This window comes from Cynocephalus volans, chromosome 7, assembly GCF_027409185.1.
Source record: "Cynocephalus volans isolate mCynVol1 chromosome 7, mCynVol1.pri, whole genome shotgun sequence".
NCBI lineage: Eukaryota > Metazoa > Chordata > Mammalia > Dermoptera > Cynocephalidae > Cynocephalus > Cynocephalus volans.
This window is the reverse complement of record NC_084466.1, coordinates 17,477,232-17,500,878: the sequence shown is the minus strand read 5'-3', so window position 1 is coordinate 17,500,878 and position 23,647 is coordinate 17,477,232. Positions and strand designations below refer to the sequence as shown.

General features: G+C 38.9%; 1 protein-coding gene across 2 annotated transcripts in view; it reads right to left on the bottom strand.

Annotated features, from left to right (window-relative positions):
- Positions 1-23,647, bottom strand: part of ABCC4 (ATP binding cassette subfamily C member 4 (PEL blood group)) — a 248,960-nt gene that overhangs the window by 64,540 nt on the left and 160,773 nt on the right. For both annotated transcript variants that reach the window (XM_063102130.1, XM_063102131.1), the window contains one exon: positions 21,053-21,132. In XM_063102130.1, the coding sequence (XP_062958200.1) occupies positions 21,053-21,132 (80 nt within the window). The remainder of the gene's footprint in view (positions 1-21,052; positions 21,133-23,647) is intronic.

Below are 23,647 nucleotides of genomic sequence, written 5' to 3'. Positions count from 1 at the left end.
AAACTCTGGAAACTATACAAACACATGGAAATTAAACAGCATTCTACTTAATGACATATGGGTCCAAGAAGAAATCAAGCAGGAAATCAAAAAGTTTATTGAAACTAATGAAAACAATGATACATCATACCAAAACCTGTGGGATACTGCAAAAGCAGTATTGAGGGGAAAATTTATTGCATTAAATGCTCACTTCAGAAGAATGGAAAGATGGCAAGTGAACAACCTAACACTTCACCTTAAAGAACTAGAAAAACAAGAACAATCCAATCCTAAAGTTAGCAGACGGAAAGAAATCATTAAGATCAGAGCAGAACTGAATGAAATTGAAAACCAAAAAACAATTCAAAAGATCAACGAATCAAAAAGTTGGTTTTTTGAAAAGATAAATAAAATTGACAAACCATTAGCATGGCTAACAAAAAAAAGAAGAGAGAAGACTCAAATAACAAAAATTAGAAATGAAAAAGGCGATATTACAACTGATTCATCTGAAATACAAGGAATCATTCGAGACTACTATAAACAACTATACGCCAACAAATTTGAAAATCTGGAGGAAATGGATAAATTTCTGGACACACACAAGCTCCCAAAACTGAACCGTGAAGACGTAGAAAATTTGAACAGACCAATAACAATAAAGGAGATTGAAGCTGTTATCAGAAGGCTCCCAACAAAGAAAAGCCCAGGACCAGATGGATTCACAGCAGAATTTTACCAAACATTCAAAGAGGAATTGACACCGATTCTTTACAAACTATTCCAAAAGATCGAAACGGACGCAAATCTCCCAAACTCATTCTATGAAGCAAACATCATCCTGATACCAAAACCAGGTAAAGATATAACCAAAAAAGAAAACTACAGGCCGATATCCTTGATGAATATAGATGCAAAAATCCTCACTAAAATACTAGCAAACAGAATACAGCAACACATACGAAAAATTATTCATCACGATCAAGTGGGATTCATCCCAGGGATGCAAGGTTGGTTCAACATACGCAAATCAATAAATGTGATACACCATATTAATAAACTCAAACACAAGGACCATATGATCATCTCTATAGATGCTGAAAAAGCATTTGATAAAGTTCAGCACTCATTCATGACAAAGACCCTCTATAAGTTAGGTATAGAGGGAAAGTATCTCAACATAATTAAAGCCATATATGCCAAACCCACTGCCAATATCATCCTGAATGGGGAAAAGCTGAAAGCTTTTCCTTTAAGAACAGGCACTAGACAAGGATGCCCACTCTCACCACTCCTATTCAACATAGTGTTGGAAGTACTAGCCAGAGCAATCAGAGAAGAGAAGGAAATAAAGGGCATCCAGATTGGAAAAGATGAAGTCAAACTGTCCCTGTTTGCAGATGACATGATCCTATATATCGAACAGCCTAAAACCTCTACAAAAAAACTGCTGGAATTGATAAATGATTTCAGCACAGTAGCAGGATACAAAATCAACACACAAAAATCAGTAGCATTTCTTTTCTCCAATAGTGAACATGCAGAACGAGAAATCAAGAAAGCCTGCCCATTTACAATAGCCACCAAAAAAATAAAATACTTAGGAATTGAGTTAACCAAGGAGGTGAAAAATCTCTATCATGAGAACTACAAACCACTGCTGAGAGAAATTAGAGAGGATACAAGAAGATGGAAAGATATCCCATGCTCTTGGATTGGAAGAATCAACATAGTGAAAATGTCCATACTACCCAAAGTGATATACAAATTCAATGCAATCCCCATCAAAATTCCAAAGACATTTTTCTCAGAAATGGAAAAAACTATTCAGACATTTATATGGAACAATAAAAGACCACGAATAGCCAAAGCAATGCTCAGCAAAAAAAATAAAGCTGGAGGCATAACACTACCTGACTTTAAGCTATACTACAAAGCTATAATAACCAAAACAGTATGGTACTGGCATAAAAACAGACACACTGACCAATGGAATAGAATAGAGAATCCAGAAATCAACCCTCACACTTACTGCCATCTGATCTTTGACAAAGGCACCAAGCCTATTCACTGGGGAAGGGACTGCCTCTTCAGCAAGTGGTGCTGGGATAACTGGATATCGTTATGCAGGAGAATGAAACTAGATCCATACCTCTCACCATATACTAAAATCCACTCAAAATGGATTAAGGATTTAAATATACACCCTGAGACAATAAAACTTCTTAAAGAAAACATAGGGGAAACACTTCAGGAAATAGGACTGGGCACAGACTTCATGAATACGACCCCAAAAGCACGGGCAACCAAAGGAAAAATAAACAAATGGGATTATATCAAACTAAAAAGCTTCTGCACAGCAAAAGAAACAATTAAAAGAGTTAAAAGACAACCAACAGAGTGGGAGAAAATATTTGCAAAATATACATCTGACAAAGGATTAATATCCAGAATATATAAGGAACTCAAACAACTTTACAAGAAGAAAACAAGCAACCCAATTAAAAAATGGGCAAAAGAGCTAAGTAGGCATTTCTCTAAGGAAGATATCCAAATGGCCAACAGACATATGAAAAAATGCTCAACATCACTCAGCATCCGGGAAATGCAAATCAAAACCACATTGAGATACCATCTAACCCCAGTTAGGATGGCTAAAATCCAAAAGACTATGAACGATAAATGCTGGCGAGGCTGCGGAGAAAAAGGAACTCTCATACATTGTTGGTGGGACTGCAAAATGGTGCAGCCTCTATGGAAAATAGTATGGAGGTTCCTTAAACAATTGCAAATAGATCTACCATACGACCCAGCCATCCCACTGTTGGGAATATACCCAGAGGAATGGAAATCATCAAGTCGAAGGTATACCTGTTCCCCAATGTTCATCGCAGCACTCTTTACAATAGCCAAGAGTTGGAACCAGCCCAAATGCCCATCATCAGATGAGTGGATACGGAAAATGTGGTACATCTACACAATGGAATACTACTCAGCTATAAAAACGAATGAAATACTGCCATTTGCAACAACATGGATGGACCTCGAGAGAATTATATTAAGTGAAACAAGTCAGGCACAGAAAGAGAAATACCACATGTTCTCACTTATTGGTGGGAGCTAAAAATTAATATATAAATTCACACACACACATACACACATACACACACAAACCGGGGGGGGGGGGAGAAGATATAACAACCACAATTATTTGAAGTTGATACAACAAACAAACAGAAAGGACATGGTTGGGGGGGAGGGGGGGAGGGAGAAGGGAGGGAGGTTTTGGTGATGGGGAGCATTAATCAGCTACAATGTATATCGACAAAATAAAATTAAAAAAAAAAAAAAAAAGCAATATAAAAAATAATAATAATAAAAAAAATAAAAATGCTACATCATGAACAGGTGAAGTTTATCAAGGTTAATTTTACCCACAAATATCAACCAATATAATTCACCACATTAAAAGACTAAAAAGGAATAATCATATGATTATTTGAAGAGACACAGAAAAAAAAATCTGTAAAAATTCAACATCTATTCTTGATTAAAACATATATAGATATTTAATTATCAGCAAATTAGAAATTAAAGGAAATGTTTTCAATCTGATAGTAGATATCTCCTGGGAAAAACAAAAAAACAACAAAAAAAAACTAGTTAACATCCTTCTTAATGGGAAAATATTAAAAGTTTTTCCTTAAGAATAAAAGAAGGTCTTACCACTTCTACACAACATTGTTGAATGGCTCTAGTCATGGCAACAAGTCAAGAAAAGTTATAACTTTTGGAAAGAAAGAAGTAAAACTGTCATTATTTGCAGCTGACATGATTGTGTATGTAGAAAATTCTACAGAATTCAGACAAACAAATAACTCCGAGAAATGCAAAGTGAATTCATCAAGTTCAATGACCCAATGTCAATATTCATAAATCAATTATATTTTTATATACTAGTAACAAACAACTGGAAAATGTTAAAAAACAATCCCATAAAGAGAATCAGAAAGCTCTTGTGACACCCTGTGTTGTTGTGGGGAGTCACCACCAAGAACAAGGCCCTCACCAGATGCACCCCTCCTGGACTATGGACTTCTCACCCTCCAAAATGGGCAGAGGCTAGAAGAACTTGGAGGAGCAGGGCAGAAAAGCTTAGATTCTGGTGAAAGCTTAGAAGACAAGAAAACAAGGGAAAGTGTGGAACTTCTCAGAGACTGGTTAAATGGTAGTGACCAGAATGCTGATAGAAGCATGAATAGTAAAGGCCCTTCTGAGGAGGTATCAGATAGAAATGAGGAAAAGCTTATTGAAAATTGGAGCAAGAGTCACCCTAGTTACAGAGTTGCAAAGAATTTGGTTGCATTCTGTTCATGCCCAAAAGTTTTAAGGAATATGTTACTTAAAAGTTATGAATGAGGGTATTTGGCAGAAGAAATTTCTAAGCAAAGCATTCAGGATGCTGAATGAATACTTGTATGAATTTTCTTTAAAAAAGAAAGAAAGCATCAAATACTCAGCAATAAATTTACTCAGAGGAGTGTAAGATGTCTATGTTAAAACTATAAAACATTTCTGAGAGATATTAAAGAAGACTTAAGTAAGTCTTCTTTAAGGGATATATTATGTTGATAATTTAAAGATTAAATATTGTTAAGATTCAGACTCCCCAAATTGATCTATAGCTAAAAGGCAATATTAATAAAAATCCCAGCAGGTTTTTTTTAAAAAAGAAATTGACAAGTTGATTCTAAAATTTAAAGGATCTAGAACACACAAAATAATATTGACAAAGAAGTATAGAGGACATAAACCACTGGATTTCAAGTCTTACTAAAACATACAGTAACCAAGACACTGTGGTATTGGTACAGGGATAGACAAATCAGTGAAACAAAATAAAGTGTACAAAGTTATTGCTCACATACAGTCAACTGATTTTCAACCAATGTGCCAAGTCAAGTCAATGCATAAGTCTTTTTAACAAGCATGGCTAGAATAACTGGGGGGGAAAAAAAACCTCAACAACTAATTCCTCATTCCACATGTCAACATTAATGCAAAATGCATCAATTTTTAAAAAGGTAGAATAAGATAGTCTCTTCACACCCCTTAGGATATACAAAGATTTCTTCAGATATAAAAAACATGAACTACACAAGGGGGAAAAAAGGGTAAACACTGAACCTCATCAAAATTAAAAACTACTCACCAAAAGATACCATTAAAAATTAAAAAAGGCAAGCCACAGACTGGAAAAAATATTCACCAATCACTAGTATTAAACACACACACACACACACACATATTCGTACATATACATATACAAATATATATAAGTTCCTATAAATCAACAATGACAAGATTGTTAAAAAATCATCAAGAGATCTGAACCAGTATTTCACAAAAGAAGATATCTGAATGGCCATTAAGCATTCATGAAAAGAGCTCAATATCATTAATCATCAGGGAAACACAAATCAAAACCACAATGAAATCAACTTTACCCACTAGAAAGGCTAAACTCAAAAAGACTGACAATACTAAATGTTGCCAAGGAAGTGGAACAACTGGAAGTCTCGTATATTGCTGGTGAATGTGTAAAATGGTACAATCATTTTGAAAAACCTTGTGGTAGCTTTTTGTTTTTTAAAATAAACACATACATAACTTATGACCCAGCAATTCTATTCCTAGATATTTTATCCGAGAGGAATGAAAACATATGTACACATAAACACTTGTACGAGAAAATTCATTACTAAAATGTGGGAACAACCAAAATGTCCATCAGCAAGAGAACAGATAAATAAATTGTGATATCTTCATATGATGGAATATAACTCAGAAAAAAATTTAAAAAGAAACGAACCACTAAAACATACATGGAACTCAAAACAGTATGTTGAGCAAAAGAATCCAGCCACAGAAAAATATGTACTGTATTCATTCCATTCAAAAACAGGACAACTAACCTGTCTTGACAGAAATCTGGGAGAGGTGTGGAGGTCTGTAAACTGACTGCAGAGGGGCAAGGGAGACTTTCTGAGGTGACGGAAATGTTGTATATCTCATTTTAGGTGGACTCATCAAACTAAAAAAATGTTTATTTTACTGTAAGTAAACTATACCTCAATAAAAATATTGATAGGGTAAAAAAAAAAAATTATGACACCAGAATTCCGTTCCCCTCCCTTTGGTCATGCTCAGGCAGGTGTTGGGCAATGTATAAATACACAGCCATGACGAGAGGTGATTTGATTTCCTTGGGTGCACTGAGCGTGGAGAAGGGGGAACATGGGAGGGCTAAGTGTAACCTGCCTGTGTCCTTAGATCAAAATGGTTGTGAGCCATGTTTGACATATGTCCCATGGGGTGGTGGCCCTCTGCCATGATGCTCAAGCTATACTATCTGCTTTGTGACTCAATGCAGATGACAATCAGAGAACACTAAATCAATGAACCCAGAATAAGGGCTTCGAGAAACAAGTGAGTCATGAACCTCATAAGCAGGAGACAACCACAAGACAGTATAGACTATAATTAACCATGTTCCACATCAGATTGAAGGGATATATCCACACCTAAAACAGCAAGTAAAGATTTTGATAAAACTGAGGGAAGTTCACCAGCCTGACCCTGTCTTGTTCATCTCATCAAGAAAACTCATTAGGTACATAGACAAAACTGTAATCAAAAATAGCATATGGAGACTCTGCAGGTCCCCAAATAAGCAAATATTCATCGATTTTCCTCTCCCTCATAACAACTGTCCATTTTATCATTACTAAGGATGCAAGAAGATGGCAGGGACAGAAAGCACTGTGAACGGCCACTACTGTTTTGCAATGGACATCATCCAACAATGCCAGAATGTAAAGTTCTATGCTCTGTAGACCACCACCAGGCTTGATAAAAATGTGATCCTTATTTTTTCCTTTAGGTCTTAATTAGCTTCTTGTTAAACTACAAACATTATCATTGAAACACACATGCTGGGACAAATTGGAACACTGGTTGCCAGCCTGGGAAGCCTGGGAGGGTCCCTGGTGATTAACTGTCACCACGCCGATGTGGACAGTGACGCTCTCTGAGTGTACAAACCATCCATCACACTGGAAAAAACCCAACCCTCTCATCTTTCATTACAAAAAAGAAAGGTAAAGAAATCGTAGGCGTGGGCCTGTGTGAATCCTATCACCCTGATCTCAGAAACCTGAGGGTCAAGGGTTGGTAAGTATTTCCAGTAATTCATATCGTCAACTTCCCTGTGTATTAACAAGGAAACCCACTTTAACTTGGCAGTTGGCATGAATCATTATCTCTAGGGCTGGCATTTTCACAGACGATTCCATCCTTGTAAATGCACTGCCTAAAGCTCCTTTGTTGACTTTGAAAGCATGACAACAATGTGATTTGGTTAAAATGGATGAGTTTGCTTTTAAAGAGTCAGTAAAACAGAGATCTTTCAAATGAGGGCCAGGCAACCTAACTAACTACCTCTTTTGTCCCATGGGGATTTGAGGCTGGGAGTGGGGGGAAGGGGTGAATGAACCATAGAAATCTCAAAATGACAAAGTCATTGTTCGGTGTGCTTTCTACACACTTTCCCTGACATCTCGGCACAATGAAATGCAAGGGTCAGTGGTACTGAGACAAGTCGGGGCAGTTCCACTCTCTGGCTTCTACAAAAGCGAGTGACCCCACCTATTATACCCGAGTCTCAGGCTGGCTCTGTTCTCAATATCCAGATGCAGCAGCTTTTTCTCACTCCCCCGCACCCCCCAGAAGAAATGACGGAGGACACCTCCCTCACATTTTCTTTCTCTTGGGTATTTTCACTTCATAAAGCTGCAGTCAATGTGTTTTGTGTGTGGGGAGGAGAGAATGACAAATTCAGAGGTGGTCTCAGCCACAGCCTGCATTGGTGGCTCAAGTAGCTTCAGGATTAGCCCTTTGTGTACCGTGAAAGAATATGAAAAGTCAGTTATTTAAGCTCAGTCAAGCTGTTGATTTTTTTTTTTTTTTTTTTTTTTTTTTTTGATGAGGGGTGTGTGGGGAAGAAAGGTTCTGCAATTCAGTGTTCCTCAATAAATTATAGCGTTTTGCTGGGAGCAGCTGTGTGTAAGTTTGCATACTCAGAACAGTCTCAAATTTAAAAAGAAAAAAATAAAAGGCCTAAATTCCACTCTGCATTTTACCTTTCCACATGTTTTGCTGGTAGGAAGACTTCTCAGAAGTGATGATCTGAACTGCAAGAATTCTAGAAAATTGAGACTCCTTCTTCAATGTTATTGGGGAGCAGGGATGTTTCAGAGATGTATGAAAATTATATTAATATATTTAGTGCTCGATGGTCTATTCTGAAAACAACTGATTTTCTTTGTATGATTCTAAATGAGAAAATAGCCACTGAAATCCTCAGATAACAAACCTAGACTCCACGATACAAACTCACAATATTTATGGGCCTAGCAACTGTTTGACAATTACCTTAATTCATTGCAATGTCATTATGACCCTATTTTTTCCGCTTAAAAATACATGTAGTATTTTAAAAATAACTGCTTATCGTGTGCTTAGATGTTATACTAAGATTGTTACAGAGACGGCTTCATTTACCCTCACAACCACCCTTATGAAGTGGGTATTATTTTCTCCATTTTGCAGATGTAGAGTGTGTGGCTTTGTGAGTTAGAGACAGTAAGTGGTAGAGCTAGGAACCGAACCCGGAAAGGGAGATTCCAAGGCTCTCCCACTCCACTCTACACTATACGTTACACTGTATTTACATCATAACGGACACCCAGTCCTATATAATCATATTGTGGTCGCATACTCAAGACTCACACCATTACAACAGGAAGCTTTTCCTAGACAACCAAGAGCACTGGCACTATTCAGGGCTCTCACATCCTCAAGCAGAATCACACCAAATAGACTACGTACCGGAGGGGTTGAATGATCCTGCGGTGGGGACCCACTATTCAGAATCCAGGATTTTCACCAGCCACACTTGGCAGTCCTACCTGGATATGCCAAGTAGAAACTCATCCAAGTCAGTGTCCCTCCCTGTCTCCGTATGCTGGGGCAACCCTTCTTTCTGGTGGCCTCTTGTTCCTCTCCGCATCCTTCTACCCAACGTTCCAAATCTACACTCTTGTGCCTGAGACGCGAGTCGCCCTGTGATCTGGCCCTTCTGTACCTACGCATCTCAGACTTCGTGATGTAGCTGTTCTACGCTGTGGTGTCCCAGCAAACATCCTGTGCTCCCGGGCTTTCTACCTTCTGTGCCTCCTCCCCTACACGTGGTTCAGGAATCACCAGAAAGGATTACAGAACAAGTCCTCTTAACTGCTGCGATCTGAAGTCGTAGTTGGCCAGCTCAGAAATGAAGAATGAAATGAAATAAAATAATCAGAAAATAAAGTTTTGTTTTAACTTAAAAACACATACAAGTCTGATGTTGGAGTTTCTCATGATCTTTCTTGTATGAATCACACCCATAACGCATCACCTACAACCTTCAAGACATCTGTGAAGCTCTGAAGACAGAATTCTCCTATATCCCCCAGTGCACTCCCTCCCCTATCACTGTTCTCATCCACACCTTAGTTATTAGCAACTTTTTTAAGTGAAGCCTTCATTAAGTCTTTCCAAAGCCTTCCACTTGTCAAACAACCCTTCCACTCGGCATTCCTATTTTAGCAGTTTAGATGAGAAGTATTGTTACTATGAAACTACAACAAGTAGCATGAACAAGTTTAGGACAAATTGCAACTGACTTTAGGGGAGCACAACAAGGCCACTTGGATCAGAGAGCTCGGGGTCCCCAAAGGCAGCCCATGAGCAAGTGCATTTACAGACTTAGTGGGGAGCCCCTTGTGATCCACGGGGAGCTGAAAACGAAAGAACGCATTAAACAAAAGCACTTACTCTCTCCATCCTATCTAGGTGGACTATTTTTTAATTCCCTTGCTAATAATAATTTCCTTATTAGCAAGGGAATTAAAAAAAAAAAAGATAGGACTAACATCTATCCCTGGAGGTTCAAGGACAAGGCTGCAGTTAGTGTCTTAACTTTCAGCTTCACTCAAATGGGTACATAGTTCTATGAGCAAAGTCACTGGTTTCACTAACTTCACGCACAATTCTCCTCAAAACAGAAAAGCCTCATAAAACAAATCCAACCAGGTTTACACCAGGAAGACATATGGTGAATAAGTCTGGGGCCCCATGTTGCTGGACGCTGACTTGAAATGGGGAAAGCAGAGTCACAAGCCAAGGGAAGCCTCATGGAAGCCCAGCTTGGAACAAGGTGGCCTGCTGTCCAACCCCGAGGCGTCGACTGGAACATCAAGGCAGGAGGAGAAATCTCTGCTACAAAGGCTTTTTCAGGGAACCACAAATAGCAGAAAGAAATCTGAAAACAAGAAGTTTTTTTAGGAGGAGCAATTCAGAGGACAACCACCGTGTGTGTGCAGAGCAAACTATATTTGCTGATTTGCCTTGCTGATTTTCAGTAAAGCCCACCAACTGGGAATGAAAACACCTTTAAAGGAGTTCTCTCTCTCTCTCTCTTTCTCTCTCACTCAGACACACATGCACACATCCATGTTTTCCCTTAAAATTACAAGGTAAGCTACCACTTACCTGCTCAAAGACCATGGATGTATCCAACTGTCTATAGGTTCAACTATAAATTCCTTAGATAAGTTTACAAGGCTGGCTAAAATGTGTACCCTGATGCACCCCAAACCCTACATAAATCATATATTCCAGCCACAACATTATTTTCTTCAATTTATAGTATAAGACGTGCATCAAACTACTTGATTTGAAAGGGTTACATATGGACGATTTAATTGCTCGAGGGTATGTGTGCATGTGTATGTATGTATGTACACACACATATATACATATAATAAAGCACTGACAAGCTTTTTTGTCTGAAATCATATCTATCAGAATTCCTATTGCTGTAGATTGAATGTCCCCCCAAACTCATTGAAGCTTAATCCCCACTATTAACTGTTCAGGGTGGGAAATCTTATTATGGTGATTAAAGGGGGAGGCCTTGTGAGAGGGTGGTATATACACACAATGTAATATAACTCAACCACAAAAAAGAAGAAACTCTGCCATTCACAGCAACATGGATGAGCTTGGAGAAAATTATGTTAAGTGAAATAAGTCAGGCACAGAAAGAAAAATACCGCACGTCCTCACTTACAAGTGGGAAGGGAGAGAGGAAGAAAAGAAAGACAAAGACAGAAAAACAGAAAGGAAGGAAGGAAGGTAGGTAGGTAGGTAGGTGTAGCCCTGAAGAGGTGATGAGATTGAGAAGACCATGCCCTGTGATAATGGTTTAATGGTGGTCACAGGCATGGTTCCGAGGGCTTTAAAAGGAGTGAGGCGTTAGCTCTCTCTGCTCCACCATTCTCACCATGTGACATCCTGCACTGCTGTAGAGTCACCTCATCAGATGACTTCCCTGGACTTTGGACTTCCCAGTCTCCAAATCTGTAAGCAATAAATATTGTTTCTCTACAAGTTACCCAGTTTCAGCTATTTCTGTCACAAGCAACAGAAACGGACCAATACACCTATCTTCACGGAAAGGAATGTGATCACCTACAAAATAAAATTTGGGGGTGCAGGGTTAAATCCTTTATTGATAGTTTTTAAGAGAATTTAAGATTTAAATTGTTACTTATCTATTCAGCTTGAAGTTTTTCTTCTTTAAAAATGATAGATTTATTTTATGTAGTTTATACATTATTACAGTACTTAAATTTGACTTTTAACTTTAGTATGCTTATGCAATTTTCTATAAAGAATGCATTTCCAATAGTATTAGTACAGGGTAGAATCACCTGTCAATCATATAACTTTAATGTAAAGTTAAGCTCCCATTTTTAAAAACAATCTGGAGGAACATGCACCTGCATTTGTCACAGCCGATTCTTCTGCCTTGTTTACACAGTATTACTACAGAGCTATGTTTCTCACAACCCAAACAAATGTGCATCAAAATATATGTAAATATAGTGTCCCCTACTTCCTGAGCTTCCCGATGTCCTATTTAAAAAACAGTCACAATTTCCCTGGAACCAGGGTATGAGACCAGGCTAATCACAAAACCGAGGAAGAAAGTTCTTGAAAATAGTAGTTCCCAGACCTGGGAATTAACCAGCAAAAATGTCCAAAAGCATTTTTGGAGAAAGAAAGTAGATTCGTTTTAATCCTAAAGACAAAGAAAAAGAAAAGCCTAGTACTACAATTTCAAAAGCTTATATCTAAAATATCATGGGATCATACCATTTGAGCACTTACCTAAGTGACTTTTGTCATCACCAGATGACAATTTAAGTAGTATTGGAGATCCCACTGGGACCTCCCGCAGTGAAAATACTCTGGTGTGATCAAAACACAGGAAGGCACAGTTTGCTTATCCTCAGGAGTATAATGAGTATAACTTGAAAACATTAAAATAAAAATCTCCAACTAATCACTTACTAGCTGTGTGATCCCAGACAAATAAAGTAACTTCTCTGGGCCTCAATTCCCTCACCTGTGAAATCAGCATGATAACTGGATGGACCTCATGGGGATGCCAGGAATATGAGATGAAAGACTGTACAAATAAAAGATTTAAAAGGAGTCTTGGCACATAAGAAACCGCCACTAAACATTAGCAGGGATCACTGTTATTCACAGGTAATTTGGAACATAAAAGAATTCCACTTTATGTGCTGACTTAAGAACTCCTGGATAACAGCCACTCTGCCGTATTTAGAAAGTCCAAATATCCAAACAGAAAAACTGAATAAATTTAGTTTGGTGGAAAAAAACCCTACATCATCCTTATTCTCTCACATGGCCTCAGGCAGGTATAACCTAGTGTTTGGGAGCCCCTGCCCTAAAAAGATAGGTTGCTGCAAGGATAAAACGCCCACCCTGACTGCAGAGAACCAGTGCCCCCATCTGTGGACTGACTCAATGCAGTGTGTACAGCCACTATGACTGAGAAGCTAAGTACTGATCTGCCTCAGTTTACAAAGCTGTGTTGTTGTGCTATAGTGAAGGGATACAGCAGAATATAACCCCAGAGCCTTTCCTTTAAGGGATTATGCATATCCAGTTGGTGATGTAAGACATTAAAAAACAAACAAACAAAAAACGCTATGAGAAGTATCAAATAAATATGACTTTTCTTTTCTATCTAAAATGTGAGCCCATGATGGCCTTCCTCTGTTTAAAATGTCGCAGTCATTTCTCATTGCATCCAGAATAGGATCCAAACCCCTTACTCCGGGTCTGGGAGGCCTACACGGTCCAGTCCTGCCTGCCTCTCACCCTCCCTTTCCTCCTCTCCACCCCGCTCACGCTTGACATCTCCCTTCCTGGGGACATGCTGCTTTGCTCCCAGCTGGAATCTTAGGACTCTGCCTCTGTTCTTCCTCTTCGCCCCCACCTACCCCCAGATATTTTTTGCATTGCTGTTTCCTTCTTATTTTTCAAACTCAATGTCACCTCCTCTTTGATCACCCTAGTCCAAGCGACTCCCACAGTCACCCATGAACACTTTCCTTTCCTGAATGCACTAGCAGGACACTGGACTTAGCCTACTTATTTTTATTGGTTTGCCTATTCACTGTCTCCTACACTAGAACATCGGTTCTTGGAAGCCAATATCCCAGTTCACTGCTCTAGACTCTGGATCCTAGAGAAGTGTCTGGCACACAGGAAGTGCTCAGTAAATGCTGACTGACTCACTCACTGGCGATGAGCAAAGTTTAATGAGACGAGCAAGTGAAATAGGCTCAGCACAATGCTCGCTCGGCCTTGGGTTACCTGAGCCCTACTTTCTTGTAGGACACAGAGACTGTTTTATTGCAGAACAGAGTGGTAAAGAAGAGTGTCACTAACAGCGAAGAGAGACATTTGCTGGTCCATAAAGGATGAAGAATTAAGAGGGTACTTTTGAGGATGGGCTAAGGTGTGCAAACACACAGACACAGACACACACACACATACTCAGGGGCACCAACAGTCTAACTGGCATGCACTTTCTAGGAGGTGGAGAGAGATTGGATTCAAGGGCTAGGAAATTTGAATTTTACTGTTTGTCCTTTGTAACACAAATCACAGACAAGTAAAACAAATCTATACTCTAGGACATATATTTGAACACACTGCGGTACTGTGAGAAAAAGTGCCAGCTCCCACTCCAGTGTCAGATGCTCCCGGCCGGTCTCGGAGGAAGCTGTAAACTGATTACCTCTTAAAGAGTCTCACCCTTCTATGACATATGAAAGCCTCTGGTTCAAGGAAGAAAATATACTTAAGTACTGAAATAGGCAAAGAGACTGGCATTTTCGAGAAAGAACAAAGGTATGCTAATTTTAGAGGACTGTAGGCAAGTAAATATATACACCATGGTATCCAAAAGACAAAGACAGAGAAATAACAACAGGCAGGTCTTCCCTGTAATTACAAAATGCTAAGTAAATTATCTGAGATTTCATTTAAGGGCATGAGAAGGAATTGGCTGAGAAAAGTATACTGAATAAACACTTCACTTCAGAAGTAATAAACATTACAATTAAAATAATCAAATATCTTCCAAGGTTTACCAAATATACCAAGGATGAACAGAATCATCAAAAAATGAGTTGGAATACACTGGGCACTCAGTATATCCTTTAAAAAAAAAAAAAAAGATAGATCAACAAAACAGCTCAAAGGACCCTTCTCAGGAAAGCTTTGCCCACCTTCTGGACCCACCTCCCTGACTGCCCCATTCACCTTCCAGGACTTCCTCAGTGGTACTCAGAAATTAGCAAAATTGGTATTCAAACTCAAGAGAAGAGGGGATGAATTTCTGTATGTCTCCAGGGGGCTCAAGGAGAACCATGGGGTGGGGGCTTTGGCCTCACTCCCCTCTGTCTCTCAGGACCTCCCCTCTAACCCCAGGTTTACCAGAGGGAGGGAGGAAGGACCAAGCCCTTGGCCACCTCCAAGTCCCATCCAGCCCTTGCTCCTTTTGCCTCAGCTTCCTCCTGCCCAGAGGCCTCTCCTTAATGCATGTACCACCCTCCCCGCCATGAATTAAAAACCCAAGCCACCCAGCAACACCTCCCCACACCCAACCAGTCCGCATGGGACTCTCTCCTCCCTGAATCACATTCCTTCCGAGAGTAGCCCACCCTCGCCTCCACTTCCTCCAGCCCTCTGAAATCTGGCCTTCTCCTATCTTAAAACTACCCCCATTGCTCACTCAGGCCCTCCTAATAACCAAATGGGACTTTCCTCTACCCTCTCCTTTGTATTTAACACATCTCTCTTCCTTTGGTTTCCCCAGCACTAATTTTCCTTCTCTCTTCCTGACTGTTCATTCTGTCTCCTTTGCTTGGCTTTCTCTCTCTGCTTTTTCCTTTAATATGAAGGCTTCCATGAGGTCTTAATGTGGCCCCTAAAAATGATTCACTCTGTCTGGGCACTCTTATCCACCTTTACAGAATCACCTGCTACCTGCCAAGAGAAGGATATGCAGGCTCTACCCCCATCCCAAGTCTCTCTCTTAAACACCAGACTCATACTTCTGGTGGGCTACAGAACACCTCCACCTGTTAGTCCCATAACTTCCCCAAGATATTGAACTAGAAGTGGCAGAGCCAGGACTGGAAATTCGTCTCACGCCAAAGCCTTAAACTTCTCCTACACTATATCCTTTCCATCATTGCTCTTATCACACAGTACTGTAATTGCTGGCTTTCTATCTGTCCCTCCTGGAAGGCAGGAGTTCCATTTCATTCAGCCCCATATCCCCAAGCCCAGCATGAGACCTAGCACACAGGAAACACTCGAGAAAGGCTTGTCGGGAGAATGAAGACAAAGGCTCTATCTTTTTCGTCTCAGCATACCCTGCACACAGTAGGCGCTCAATAAAAGACTAGTGGAAAAAATTAAAAGGAGAACATGTTACAGAAGTGAGAAAAATGGAAAAGAATTATAAATTCTTTTCACCAGTCACAGATTTATAACAAAAATAATGTTTTTCTTTTGGGAGAAACAGATATTTTCTTTAAGATATCTAGTTGCAAATATAGTCACATATCTACCCACCAAATATTATGTATTTGTATTATTATGATAATTATTTAAAACTGTTAATTCTAATAACTGATAAAACAAAAATTTTAATTAAAAATACTATTAAAACATAAATATTACATATATAGTATCTAGTAATTAACCCAGTCATTGCTTTAAGAAAACGAAAGACTAAGTTCATGCTGCTTTCATCTGTACTGATATTAGGAAGTCAAACACTGACAAGTGTGAATTTTAATTATGTTTTTGTCTGTTAGCTTACCCAAGTACATAACATTTCAAAGGCCAAATTCCTATTCTAAGAACTACCACCTCACTGATTTCTCATGTCTGATATATACATAAAGATCTTCATACTACTGGCAGTTGGATTCCTATTTTCATGGATATTTACTTTTAACCTGTGAAGAACCATTCTACCTTGACAGATGACCCGATTTTAGAAATACTGTGACTACTCAAAGCCATTACGAATTCTGAAAAGGCAAACAAACAAAACACATCACACAATACTTTCTAAGCCAGGTGACTGACAGCCACTGGCTAACCTACCTGATAACCCTGAGGTCACCTGCAGAAAGCTACTTTGTATTCTATAAATTATTTATTTTCAATGACATATTTGTATCTTTTGACATAATCAAGCACTTCCCTCAATTCTGGCCTATCTTTCCAAACAGCCTGATCAATCAAAAATTCACCTGTCTTTATTTACTATCATGCCACAACTGTGCCCATGCAGGCTCCAAAGTCCCACAGGCACATCATCCCCACAGCCCCTGCATATTTGTCACTCTAATACAGGACAGCATAAACGACACACATTTTCAAAATCAGCTGTGTCACTGTTTCCTATCAGCATGGATATCAATCACCAACTATGAAGTATATAAAAACAGGGGCTAACTGGTTAGCTAACTTGGGAGAGTGTGGTGCTGATAAAACCAAGTTTTGGATGCCCATACCGTTGAGCCACCAAAAACAAAAACAAACGAAAAGGAAAAACAAAAACCCATATATACTTACACAAATAGAAATCTTTGGTAGAGGTCCAAGGGACAAACTTAGATAAGTGATTTCTATCTGGCCAGCAAATCTGCTCACAGTTTAAGCAGAATTTCCTTATCTCAGTGATTTTGTCAGTGAAGCACTAAAATCTGTTCCTGATTTCTGACTTTCTTGTACAGAGCCTACCAACTCCAGACACTATGCCACAAATAAGGATTCTGTTCTTAGACCTCCACTCAATTCCTCAGTGTCAGACTCAATTGAAACACAATTCAGTTCTAGCCCAATGGTCCCCAGTTCTGAACTCTTACAAAACCAACAAAACTATTAGTATCTTTCAGAAAAAGTAATCAAACATGCATGCTCTGGATTACAAAGTGCACGTGGATAAATGTAATTACATTATTTCTATAGTTATTCGATTTTCATTCTCCAGAAACGCATGAGCATGTGCCTATCTTTAGTAAGAAAAATATTAACAGAATAGTCTTCATCTGAATATTCTAAGTAGAAAGCTTGACTCCCTAATCATAAAGATATTAAGCTTTTGGATTTCTATTTTCATTTTTTTTTGTTACTATGCATCTTGCCAAGTTCTTTCTGGCCCCAAAATAACAGATATGATATGTAGTTTCCCCGCAGATCAGTAAGCACCCCACCCCCTGCTAGATAACACCAAGGGTAGCTTCTCGACAAGGACATTCCCAGTCCTTTTCAAACTCAATTGTTTCAGTCAAACTCAGCTGTTGGGTTTAGAAAACCTCACTTTCTGTGAGTTTCTCCAAACACAGGAGGAACTGCGAGTCACACTGATTATTACTCATAGAATCTAAGGACAGCCGTGAAAACCAAGGGTTTCCTGATGTCAGCAGCAAGGTTTGCTAATGACATTAAAAACAAGGGCAGACAGAAAATATTCTACTATCTCAATTTTGGAAGAAGCTAACAAAAGCCTTTAGAAGAATTGATGAGGTAGACAAGAAGCCTGAAAGGTCATTTCCATTTCAGATGCCCATGCAATTGAGAGGGGGCTGTTGTCTACACAGACAATACTGATGCTACCCGTATGGTTTACCTGACTGGTACCTACATTTTTAAAAAATTTACAAGAGGATTGAGTCAAAGTAGATAAAATTTCATTTAAAAACAAGACACCCCCAATTTCCCCCCCAAAAGATCAATTACTTAAGCAAAGCCATGAGGTGAATCAAGCTGACTGTCATTTTGACCTTGCTCTGCTTTAACTCAGGAGCCTATTTAGAAATGTAACGAGCAATCCCCTTCATTCGGCTCAGCTAGCAGAGCTAATAGGCTTCTAATTAATTTCCAGAAGATTGCTGTTATAACTAACAGGTTTTAAACATTTGGTTGATTGGGGAAAATGAATTGAATATAATGTATTTGATTTGGAAAATTAGTTTTCATTCTATGTGCTTACCATAATAGTGTTTATTTTAAGTTTACATGATTCCATTAAGAGTCCCAGAACACCACTGGGTTGTTTTCATTCTTACGGAGTGCTATCCAACTTTAAAAAAAAAAAAAAATCAATTTACATTTAGATTTTTGTTGGCCTTTATGTGAAGGCAGGTTAAATTCATTTTTGTGGCTTTAATAAAAATCTTCACTTGCTAATATAGCAATGGGCCCAAATACTTCAAAATGATCCTGGCGATACCTCAGTCAAAAGCTCAGTCATCGAATGCAAATCCTCTGGAGGAAAGGCTCTGCACACAAAGTAAGATGAACCAGTTACTGCATTGTTTATTAAGTTTCACTTGATTCCTCCTGACAACCATTTAAACAATGAATGTTGGGAAATGTCCCTCAAAGAATCAACAACAATGGCAAGGATCAGAGCTTTTATATTTAGCTAATACTATTTTTAAAAGGAGAAAATATTTCTTCCTGAAGGGATTATGGGAAGCCTTATTAAAGACACCTGCAAACAAAACAAGTGACAATAGATCTTTATCATAATTGATAACTGAGTTACCCTTTCTATAAAACTCCTTTCTTTGAGACAATAACATCAAGATTTACCTTTGCTATAGATTCAGGAAATGAGCTAATTGGGACCAGCAGAATTCAACAATGACCAGTTTACCAAGATTATGTGAGCGGATAGTAAAAAAGATCCTCGTCTCTCAGGTTAAACAGAAGTACAACGAGACCAGAATTTTCTCTCCTCATGCTGCTGAGAATGTTTTATATTGAAATCAAGCCGCATCCATCCCTGTCCCTCCATATGTGCTACTAAAACACATGAGGGATTCTAATTATGACGGCTCACTCTGCTAAGCACACAGTGGGCCAGCCAGCTTTGGAACTCAACCTTTGCCTAGCCTGCAGTGACAAAGAAACAGAACCTTTCACAAAACCTTCTCCAAGTAATTAACAATCACTGTCAAAATGTGTACTTATTATAGTCATCTGCATTCTATGAGAAATATGAAACTGTTTTAGTGAAAGACTGCTTCTGGGGGATAAATAACATAGCTGAAGACAGCAGGACACATTTTTAAAATAAGTTCAGAGAGGAAAAAAAAAAAATCAAAGGTCCTGTTCGCAGTGAAAATATTCCACCTGTGAGTCTCAGGTGAGTCTCAGCTTACTTCACGTAGGTAAACAGCGGATGCCTTCGCCCATGGGCTATGCGGTTCGCAGTCAGATATTCGTTGCTGCATTTCTGTGTGACTAACAGGAATTCCTGTAATCATTTCAGGCCTCTTACAATTTTTCTGACACAGCTAATTTTCCAAGTTAAGTAATTTTGGCTCCTTTTAAAACAGTGACTCCAGAGGAGTTCCGAAGCTTTGACTTAAGAGCATCTGAACATCGAAAAAAAAAATAATAATAATAAAATGAAAGGGGCCGGTGGGGCATCAGGATAAAGTCGTTAACTGCAGACCTCAACTGTAGTATTTTACGTCCTGGCCTTAAACTGAGTTCATGACTAGAAGTACTGTTAACTGGCACTTAGGGAAAGTGACAAAGGTTGAAACTGATGAAGTGTTAGCAACAGCAGGTGGGATATTAGAATACACACAGCTTTTGATAGATGCATTTCATTTCTAAAATAAACACTTGGAAAAAAAGAAAATAGTTACCCAGCCTGAATCACTGAAAAGCAGACAGAATTAAACAGAAAAAAAAAAAAAAAAAAAAAAAAAAAAATACCACATGAACAACAATATTGAATGAGGAGATGAGAGATGAGATGACCCAACATGATTCTTTAGCTCTTCAAGTTCACAGACAAGACAAATGCTTTATAGATGGTATTTCTGTTGGATTTTTTTAAAAAATATATCTTAAGACTTAGAGCAATCAACATGTGAAAAGAAAAACTGCCTAGAAAAACAAAAAAGACATTTTCTGAGATGACTTTGATCCTGTACTCAAATTATTGGCTTAAACATGCTTGCCTTTAAAGGCTTTGTATCTGCAATAACTGCTCTCTATTGTCCTTGTTAACAAAGTATTATTTTCACTTTATTATTACTAATCTTTTCTTTGTAAGTAACCACACCTGGTTTTATCCAAAAAAACAGTGCAGTAAATATTTGTCCTTTGTGGTAATACAATGCATAATTTAGTTAATCTGGGCTATCTTTCCGTGAGAGGTGATTGTTTCTGTATTATGAAATGTGTTCACAGTAAAGCGAAATCCATGCCAGATACCTAGGAGGCAGACGGAGAGCCACTTACAAGCATGTAGCTGCCTCGAACCAACCCTGACACTGTGTAGCCACTCCTACACATGAGGTATTACTCATGCTAACTTAGCCTCCAAATCATAACCACACCTTTCTTCTACAAACATGGCCTTTTATTAACATTACACATCGCCAGGCCCAGAACCCCACCCCCAACCCCATAAAAAGGCCTTGAAAAAATAGGAACTTCAGTTTTCTATTTCAGAACTGAACAGTTGTGTTACCTGGATGAAATCTAGAAATGTCAGGGGCAACAAGTCATCCATATGTCCAATGTCTTTGGAGAAACGATTTAAAATTCTTCCTGCAAGAACAGGATATGAGAAATTACTCATTTCCCCAGATAGACCCTTTAAGAGAAACAATTCGCCAACAAATCAAAACAATATTTTAAATGCATATGTATTTAATATATTACACATTCACATGAAATAAGCCGATGTCAGTGGTAAAGAAAAAGAAAATAGGATGATACCTAAAGAGAAACAAAAATCCCACCAAATAGCAGTGGGCAGGGAGTTGAAATTTGGTCCTGATTTTGAGAAGAATGTTGGTGGAGATCCTGTGACAGTATCAGGGAGGGTTGGTGGGTTTTAGAATGTCTCTCCTCTTTAGATCCCATCTACAACTTCAATCCAAGTGCTAAATAGGTAGATGAACAATTGAAAAATACATAAATTAATCCTAATTGTCACACTAATTTTGCTTGAGAATTAATTTTGCTAAGTGACCCATTTTTAAATAAATGTCACTGTAAACCTTTGTAATTTTTTTCCCCAAAATGGTTCATGGCAACTTCAAAAAGTTTATGGAAAAACAGGATTACAAGATAATATGAATCTTTCCATGAACTTTCTGAAGCACCCCTGTATGAAGACACACACACACGGCCTATTTTGATGTAAGCAACCCCTGAAAAATGTTTGTCTAGGCCCCCTGAACTTTTCTCACTGAGGCTTGGGAATCCACACCACAGATGACAGGTGGGACCTCTACATATACCCAAGTGCTTGCCAGAAGTGACTTCCTCGAGGCCCTTCATACCAAACAGCCACTGGACTATGAATGGTCAGAAGCTGGGGACTAAGCTGCCACTGCTGGAGCAAACGCTGCCTCTGCAGTCCTCCCACAAGGTACCTGGGCTGCGCCAGGAAGGGCAGGCCATGCCAGGCCATTACAAGCTAGGCCCCCATTTTCCTCTCTCAGACTTACAGAAAGCATCTTTCAGTGACACCTTTAACAGGCCCAGTGACATCTTTTCTGAGCCTCTAATAGCACCTCCTTTAAAGGGGTGTCCTGAGGATTAAATGGGCTCATGCATGTGAAAGAACCTAGTCACAATGTCAGGCACTTTTTAGCAGGTGCTCAAAAACAAAAACCAAAATGAGAAAGGTGCAATGATGACTATTACCCACAGATTCTACAGCATACCACCTGGGGAGGAAGTTCAACTTGTTAAAATGCAGATTCTGATCCAGTTGCTCAGTGTGGAGCATAGTCTGCATTTCTAACAAGCTCCCAGGGATGCCCTTTCTGCTGTCTCCCAGACCACACACCAGAGGTTGGGTCATTATTTAATTAGTTGTGTTAAATCAGGTGGGTAATTTTTCCACCTATCCTAATAGATTTTGTGACCTATCTAGTTATTTTTTTAATTTCTCAAAGTATCAATACCAAAATTAGGAAAATAGATGTTAAAAAATAGTAAAAAAAATTAGTGGGGACGTAATTAAAACACTTGTAATTTCTTCAATGGAAATTACAACCTTTGAACATAGGCAGGATTCAGAAACATCAGCTTTAAAAAATGTTGAAAGCAATATTCAAATTAAAAAAAAAAAAAAAGATGAAAAAGCTACACGAGATGACTAGTAAGAGAAAACCACCCCATTACCTTTTATCAGATGTGAGAATCTTAAGGTCTGAGAGACCCATGGTTGGTGAACAGCATAAAACACAAGGAAAATACAAACTGAAAAGGCCATCTTCCCTCAGCTACCACAGTAACTGAACTGAATGCCAAAGATCATCCAAAACCTAAACTCTTATTCACCAATGAGCTGAGAGTAGAAATGAGATTAGAAGATTCAGTAGTTACTTCCTTGCTCTAAGAAACGATTAAGAGAATGCGTGGTGTTTGCAGAATATTTTCATCTGGCTTTATAGTGGAGAGTTGTAATCAGAGCTATGGTTTCAAGTTCATGGTCTCGTCATTTTCTTGGAGGTCTCCAAATCAAATCCTCTGAAAAATTCCCTCTATGCACATGCCATGCCTCTTCATCCAAATGACATTTGGCCCCTGCTGGAATATCTCCAGGGATGTCGAGAGAAGGGGAGTCACTGTTTGCTGGAGGAACTTAATCCATTTAAAGACTGTTCTGTTAGCTTGCTTATGTTAAACCGAATCTTGGCTTCTTGGAACATCCAGCCATCACTGCTTATTCTGTCCTTATAACCACATAGAGTGGATCTAATTTCTCTTGACAGAACAGCTCTTTATACACCTGAAGAAAGTTAATCATAGCTTTTTCAGACTTCTCACATGGTGTCCTGTCTCAGCCACAGCCTCTGCAGATACTCACATGGCCAGTCTCACTTAATGCCTGGTGCCCAGGATTCAAAGCAATACCCCAGATATTGTCCGCATACCGCAGGGTAAAGTGGTAACACCATCTCCCCCGTTCTTCACAGGATCTATCCAATCACAACAGCCACAATCACAGTAAATTCTAGCAGCCAGATCACATTTTGGACTCACATTTAATAAAAATCCACATTATTTCAGTCCTGGAACAATTTGGGCAATATGTATAAACAAC